Source organism: Rousettus aegyptiacus, unplaced genomic scaffold, assembly GCF_014176215.1.
Source record: "Rousettus aegyptiacus isolate mRouAeg1 unplaced genomic scaffold, mRouAeg1.p scaffold_m13_p_14, whole genome shotgun sequence".
NCBI classification, from domain to species: Eukaryota; Metazoa; Chordata; class Mammalia; order Chiroptera; family Pteropodidae; genus Rousettus; species Rousettus aegyptiacus.
This window is the reverse complement of record NW_023416289.1, coordinates 35,476,105-35,483,418: the sequence shown is the minus strand read 5'-3', so window position 1 is coordinate 35,483,418 and position 7,314 is coordinate 35,476,105. Positions and strand designations below refer to the sequence as shown.

The 7,314-nt window shown below is 46.7% G+C and overlaps 1 protein-coding gene across 1 annotated transcript; it reads left to right on the top strand.

Annotated features, from left to right (window-relative positions):
* The first annotated feature begins 1,182 nt into the window (after positions 1 to 1,182).
* On the top strand, positions 1,183 to 6,721 carry LOC118611432 (leukocyte immunoglobulin-like receptor subfamily A member 6). The gene is given in 8 exon segments (XM_036232325.1): positions 1,183 to 1,553; positions 1,770 to 1,805; positions 1,970 to 2,075; positions 2,077 to 2,255; positions 2,411 to 2,716; positions 2,943 to 3,224; positions 3,513 to 3,812; positions 4,269 to 6,721. Coding segments are annotated over 8 exon segments (1,449 nt in total). The 5' UTR covers positions 1,183 to 1,480; the 3' UTR covers positions 4,436 to 6,721.
* Positions 6,722 to 7,314: the final 593 nt, after the last annotated feature.

Below are 7,314 nucleotides of genomic sequence, written 5' to 3'. Positions count from 1 at the left end.
GTACCTTAAGTGAAAAAGAATTAAGTGCTCCAACAAAAAGATGGAGTGGCTGAATGAATAAGAAAATAAGACCCCTACATATGCTGTCTACAAGAGACTTACTTCAGATTAAAAGATACACACAGACTAAAAGGAAGGGGATGGAATAAGATATGGCCTTAATTAACCTAGAGGGTATTCCGCTCAATAAAATAAGTGAGTTAGAGAAAGACAAATATCACATGGTTTCATGTATATGTAGAATCTAAAGAATGAAATAAGCAACAACAACAAATGTGGAAACAAACTCATAGATACAGAGAATATTTAGAGGGATATTAGATGGGAGGGAGGGTTGGGGGGAAAAAAGAGGTAAAGGGATTAGGAGGTACAAATGGATAATTATGGACTAATTTGGAGGTGTACAATGTAGCATGGGGAAGATGGTTAATAGTGTTGTAATAAATATTTAAGGCAAAAGAGGTGTACTAGATTTAGTGGGGTATTCACTTTGAGTGTTATGTGGACCTCTGATCACTCAGGGGTTGTGTTGGTATTGAAGTTTTATCACCGTGATCAATACAGCTTTTCTACACAGGGGCAGCTTCTCAAAACAGCAATCTGTTCATATTTTCTGTGACTGACATTTTCCATTACCTTAAGGGAAAACCCAGGAGACTCTGCAGGGCGCACAAGAGCCTGAGTGACAGGGCACGGCACTTCTGATGACTCAGCTCTTACAGCGGTCACCCTCCTCCAGGCCGAGGGTGTCATCTCCTCACCGCACATATGCTGCCCCCTATCGTGGCCTGCTCACTCCTTCTCCAGAAGGTCCTCACACTCTGGGACTAAGGTTGCTAGATGTCCACCTGTCATTGAATCTCTGTCCTCTGTTTTGCTCATACTCAAGAACACACCTAACCTATGGCCAAATTATCCATTGTCTAAATGTTAGCATTGTCTTTGTCACTAATCAGAGCTCCATGTGTTCAGGGAAGGACTTGGTCACCTTCAGCAATGAATCTCACACCCAGACAGGGTGACTGCTCAGCAAACAACAGTTGGTTGACAGGATGGTGGAAGGAAAGAAGAAGCTTTGCAATTAGAGAAGCTCAGAAAAGGGAAGTGACTTGCTCAAGGTCATACAGATTCTAGAAAAGGCAGAGGCAGAGTCGGAACAGAAATTGGGCTGCTCCTATGTCCTGCCCTGCATCCTCTACCCTCATGTTCTGGCACCGGCCCTCCAGAACTGGGTTTAACATGAGGTGGAGGCAGAGCGTGTGGGGTCTGCTGAGACTCAGAACTGGTCTCAACAGTCCCAGAGGCTGGAGTCTCCTCAGGCCACCCTTTAGGGAGAACAGAAGGGGCTGTTCCCTTTCCTTTAAGGCCACTGAAGAGGAAGCCGTGACATGTCACAAGAAGACTTGGCCTTGTCACAGGGAGCCTGGGCCTTACTACATCCTGCGTGTCTATCAGTCGTGCTGGGATCTGTGGGCTTTATATGTCACCTACACGCCCAGGAACCATGGGAGGCAGCTCCGTAACTCTGACACTCACCGCCCTTCTCTGCCTCGGTGAGCTCTGGGGAAAGAGGTGGGATGAGGTCCCTTCTCCTCCCAGATTCTCGTCCCTGAGAGACCCAAGGACTCAGAGAGGCTCTGTGGGGACAGAACTTCCAGAGGAGGAGACACACTCTCAGCCCCAGGTCTGGCCCCAGTACCCAGGGCCCCAGAACAGGCCTGGAGTGTCTGTGTGGGGGTGGGGACTGTTCTCATGGGACTCTTTTCTAGGTCTGTGTCGGGGCTCATGGGACCTGGTACAAGCAGGTGAGTCCTCCCCCAGACCTCCTGCTTCAGCCCCAAAACAGCAGCTGGGGTTGCATGGTGGGTCTGGGCTGATGGTGACCAATGGAGGAGGGGCCTGGAGTGACAGCTGGGGAAACTGAGGGGAGAAGGGTGCCCCTGACACTTCAGGTCTGATTCCTTTCCAGGGGTCCTCCCCAAACCCACCATCTGGGCTGACCCAAGCCCCGTGGTCACCTCAGGGAGCCTCGTAACCATCTGGTGTCAGGGGTCTCTGCAGGCTGATGCCTACTATCTATAAAGAGGGTATCTCTGAACCCTTGGCTATGAGGACCCTAGAGGACTCCAGCAACAGGACGGGTTTCCGCACTGAATCCGCGAGTTCCGTCACTGCTGGACGGTACCAGTGTGCATATCACACCAAAAGAAATGGCTGGTCAGAGCAGAGTGACCTGCTGCCCCTGGTGGTAACAGGTAAGGGGGTGGGACCACGTCCCCTCCCACTCTGGGCTCCTCCTTGTGGGCAGAAGGGAACAGAGTGTGGCCTCAAGGGGACCTCAGCCCTCACAGCCCACACCTGGGTTGGGGATGACAGTCCTCCTTGAACATGGCTCCCTTCTCTCCCTCAGGCTTTTTCAGAGCACCCTCCCTCTCAGCCCACCCAAGCCCTGTGGTGGCCTCAGGAAGGAACGTGTCCCTCCTGTGTAGCTCAGAGTCCACATCCGGCACTTTCCATCTGCTGAAGGAGAGAGGGGCTGACCCGCCCCAACACATGGAATCTAAATGGTGGCCTGACACTCGGAGGTGGCAGGCCCTGTTCCCCATGGGCCCCACAAACACCTCCCATGGGGGGACCTACAGATGCTATGGTTCTCAAAGCTCCTATGTCTATCAGTGGTCATGGCCCAGTGACCCTCTGCGTCTTGAGGTCACAGGTGAGGGGACCACCACTGCCCAGTCCCGTCTCTTTACTAGGCCCAAAATGACTGACCTAATCCTTGTGTCCAGTGGATCCTCAGGAGTCATGGGGGTCGGTGACACTGACCTCCTGAGGACAGACCACAGGCGGGAGGCTGGGGGGGGTGGGACATGTGAGAACTCTGCAGTCCCAGTAAGCAATGTGGGTGTGTTCCCTCGGTGCCACTGTTCTCTCTTCCCCAGGTGTGTACAAGGAACCCTCCCTCTCAGCCCAGCCGGGCACGCTGGTGCTGTCTGGAGAACTCCTGAGCCTCCAGTGTCACTCGGAGGCCAGCTTTGACAGATTTGCTCTGACCAAGGATGAGGGCCTCACACCTCCACAGTGTCTAGATGGTCAGCACAGCCCTGACTTCCCCCTGGGTCCTGTGACCCGCAGCCTCGTGGGCCAGTACAGATGCTACAGTGGACACAACCTCTCCTATGCATGGTCAGCCCCCAGTGCACCCCTGGACATCCTGGTCACAGGTCAGGTGCCACACCTTGCCCCATGTCCTGACTGTCGCCTCAGGACACTGTGCCCAGGGTCACCCTGGTAGTGACGGGGAGGGTCCTGAAGCAGAGGCTGAGAGGGGACATGGTCTCCGGAGAGAGAGTGAGAAAAGGGCAGGGGCCTGGAGATAAAAGACACCCATCCAAGGGACTGAGAGGGGATCATAGCTAGAGTCCTTGGAGAGGGACAGGTCCCTCAGCTCAGGGTTAAGGACATGTGGACAGGGTGACTCTCTAACACACCACAACCTTCCTCTCCCCCAGGAATGTACAAGAAACCCTCCCTCTCTGCTCAGCCTGGACCCTCAGTGCCCTGGGGAGGGAAGGTGACCCTGCAGTGTCACTCACAGACCTTATCAGACACCTTCTACCTGCACAAGGAGGGTTCCCCTGCTCCTCCTCAGCACTTCCGTCCACCAGATACAGCCACATCCTTTCAGGCCAACTTCACCATGAATCCTGTGACCTCAGCCCACGGGGGCACCTACAGGTGCTACAGCTCATGGAGCACCTCCCCCTACCTGTTGTCACATCCCAGTGACCCTGTTGAGTTCGTGGTCTCAGGTGAGTGGCCCCAGCCCCACCCCTTGTATCTCATGGTCTCCTCAGGACCCTGTGTTAGCACACAGCCCCGACTTCCATCTCCTCTCCCAGGAGTGCTCTGGGCTTAGGTTGACAGGGAGGACAACAGTGATGTTGACCATAGGGGAATTCCTTCCCAAAGAGATAGAAAAGATGGGGAACACCACACCCCCTACAGGCTTAACCCCACCTGGGTGTGTATAGAGTTTGGAGGGCCAATTTTGGGGACAAGGACTGGCGCTACAGATGATGTGAAGGGGCAGGCAGGGCCTCGCATCCTCCTCCTGTTCCTACTCCATGCAGCTTTGGGGTTTGCAGACCCTCAGTAAAGTGTGGTACAGAAGGTCACGTCCTGTCAGGGATTAGGTGCTCTGGTGCACGTCTGGGATCCTTGAGGACTGTGATCTGCAATGACTTCTGTGACGTCTTTGTCCACAGCCTCCCACCCCCAAGACTATACTCTGGGGAATCTCATCCGGTTGGTCATGGCTGCCTTGATCCTGCTGGTCCTCGGGGTGCTGCTGTTTCAGGCTCGACCCAGCCTGAGGGGACCCAGGGAGCAGCAGGGGGACAATACAGAAGGCAACAAACCCACATTTCAGTGAGGCAGATCCTTGAAAATAAATCTTGCATGATCAGGACGTTCTAGAGGAATATATGCAGCACAAATTGAGAGAACTGTACAGAACGTCAAGAGCTGTAAACATTGCTGACACGATGACAAACATCCTGAGTGTTGCCTGTACAGAATCTTCTGCAGCTAAGCTGTGGACAGTCCCTCCCTCCCATTTCCGAATTTTTTGAAACAGAAAGGTTTGGATCCACACTGTCATGCCTGGTCTGCTTTCATATGTATATATGTTCTTCATTTTTAATAACCACGTACCTCGATGTGTACTTTTCCTCAGCTCAGAACCCAGAATCTGTCTTTGATAAGGGAACAAATGGGTAAAATAAGCTCCAGTTTGAAACAGATAAGTCCAAAATCATTCCCCCAACTCCCCTCTGGACACATTGAGCCAGCCTCTGTTCATCACATGACAGTGCCTAAGAAATGCCTTCAGTTTCGATGTGCACACTCATGTTTGAAGTGACAGCCTGGTGGTGTGCTGCTAAACTGACTCTGAAATAAGTCTTCAGAGTGCTGGTAGTTGTGGTATTTGCATATTTGTTTGAGGTGAATACTCCCTTCATGGCCAACCTGAAGATGCCAGTGTGAATGCAGTATGAGTGGAGTGAATAGAATTGTCTTTTGCAAATGACTACAATCCAGCTATAGCACATGTCATGGATGGTCTCACTGTGCATGTATATTTTCATGTCTATGAAAGATCATGGTCCGTTCCATCTCAGTGCTATGCCAGTTTCACTGAAATGTTGCCAAAACCTAGCACATGAGTGGCAAAGAGAAAACAATGACCAAATCAGTTGTGGGAGAAATATTGAGTGACTGGAATCCCAGGACGTAACTGGTAAAAGTACAAACTGCTTCATTCAAATTGGAGAATAAACAACTATTACTAGTTAAAAGGAGAATACTGACAAGGGTATTGTACATTTTAGACAAAAACCATAGACATCAATATCACAATTAATGGGTGTTTTGTTACATATGTAAAAAAGTATTTTGTGTCAAAAGTGCACAAACTGAAATGATAAACAGTAACACAGATAGCTTTCAAACATGATGTGAAAAATAAAGGGAAATTTTAAGAAGCACGTGTATATTTTGTTATATACATAAAGTTCAAATGGAGAAGCATGGTTTATGGAGGCCGAAGTTTGTTTCACCCTTTAAATAATGGAATAAACAGTTTCTCATGCAATCCATTAAGGTAATAAACTGTAAGGAGACGTTGGGAGGTCTTGTTCCAGATGAAACCATTGGGGTCTTCTGGAACTCGGGCCATGTTCTCATTGACTCATTCATTGACTCATAAGTCCACTCATTGTTATTAGTAAATAACACACTTGTTCATAACCTACGCTGATTTCCCATACAATTTAGTGAGGTGTGATTGAAGGGAATGGAGAAAGCCATAAGCTGCACTTGACTCTGAATATCAAACAAAATTGGACTGTGAAAGCAAATTCTTCGTATGTTGGCACTGAGGTTCCCTCAAAACAAGATCCCCGTCTACCTGTTCAGCCTCACCTGAGTCTAGTCACACATCTCTGAACACACACTTTGCCCCACATCACAGGATATGCAATGAGTTGAAAACGGGTTCACATGAGTTTCTGAACCTGTCACATGCTATGAATCTGAATTGAGGTGACGGCCGCCAATATGAACTTGGGGTTATTTCATAGTGTGGTTTGCTTGTCTTCGATTTGGGGTGTCAGAATTGGTAGGAACTCTTATCCCAACAACCTGCTGACCCCCTTCTGTGTGTCTGCTTGTTTTAGGCTGACATAGTCTTGATATAATGTAATTTCATCATGGCTTTTCCTTAATGCATCAGAAATTTAAACAAGCATTACATGTCTTAGTATTTGGCATATTTCGTGCAGTAATTAGATTCTTTCATCATTTCTTTTTATTGCTGATTGCTAATTAAATTGCAGCTTTCTCACAGAATTTAATGCATGTGCCATCAACCTGGAAATAATTGAAGATAAGTTTATTTTTGTCCAAGAAGTACTTAATACTTTAGGAGCAATATGAGTTTTATATGCGTACATTCTCTCCTTGTTGCTACTTATTTTTCTTTTTGCATTTTAACAGTAATACACACACACACACACACATATATGTATTTACACTGTGTGTTCACCTCCCATAGTTAGATTTCTTTCTGTCACCACATATTTGACCCTACTTACTTATTTTTTGACATATACACATTACAAACCATTTCATGCATATTTATATGACATAATAAAAAGTGTTATAATGTTTCCACACATTAGATTAAGCATTAAAGTGTGTCTTTGCTCTTATAAAAAATTTTTCATCCTCTTTATATTATAAATTATTTCTAAGATATTCTAAATCTTATAATATTATAAAGATATTTGTCTGAGTCATCAATTACGTATTTATTTGTTTTATGTATTTCATTGACTGTGATTAAAGAAATGTTTGTGAGTAATGTATCTTCAAAGTAAATCCATTATTTAATAAGATAAAATAATTTTTCTTCTAAACATTCTATTTTTGTGGACTATTTATAGAGCTATCAGGTAACTTTACTAAATAACAATACACATTCTTTATTGATTTCAAGTGTTCTATAACGATTTTCTTTTAGATGAAATTCCATTGTTAGTATACATCTGTTTTTTTTGAGTGGGCATACATTGATCTAATCCTTAAGTCAGTCTGGTTAATCTTTTAATGTTTATTAATAAATGAATAATCTTGAGTTTCATTCTGGGATTCCTTCATCTTAAGTCATTTTACTTAAGTGTGACTTCATTATGGATTAAGATACCCTGCATTCTTTTACTTTCTTTTTGAATTTCCAAACTGCTTTTGTTA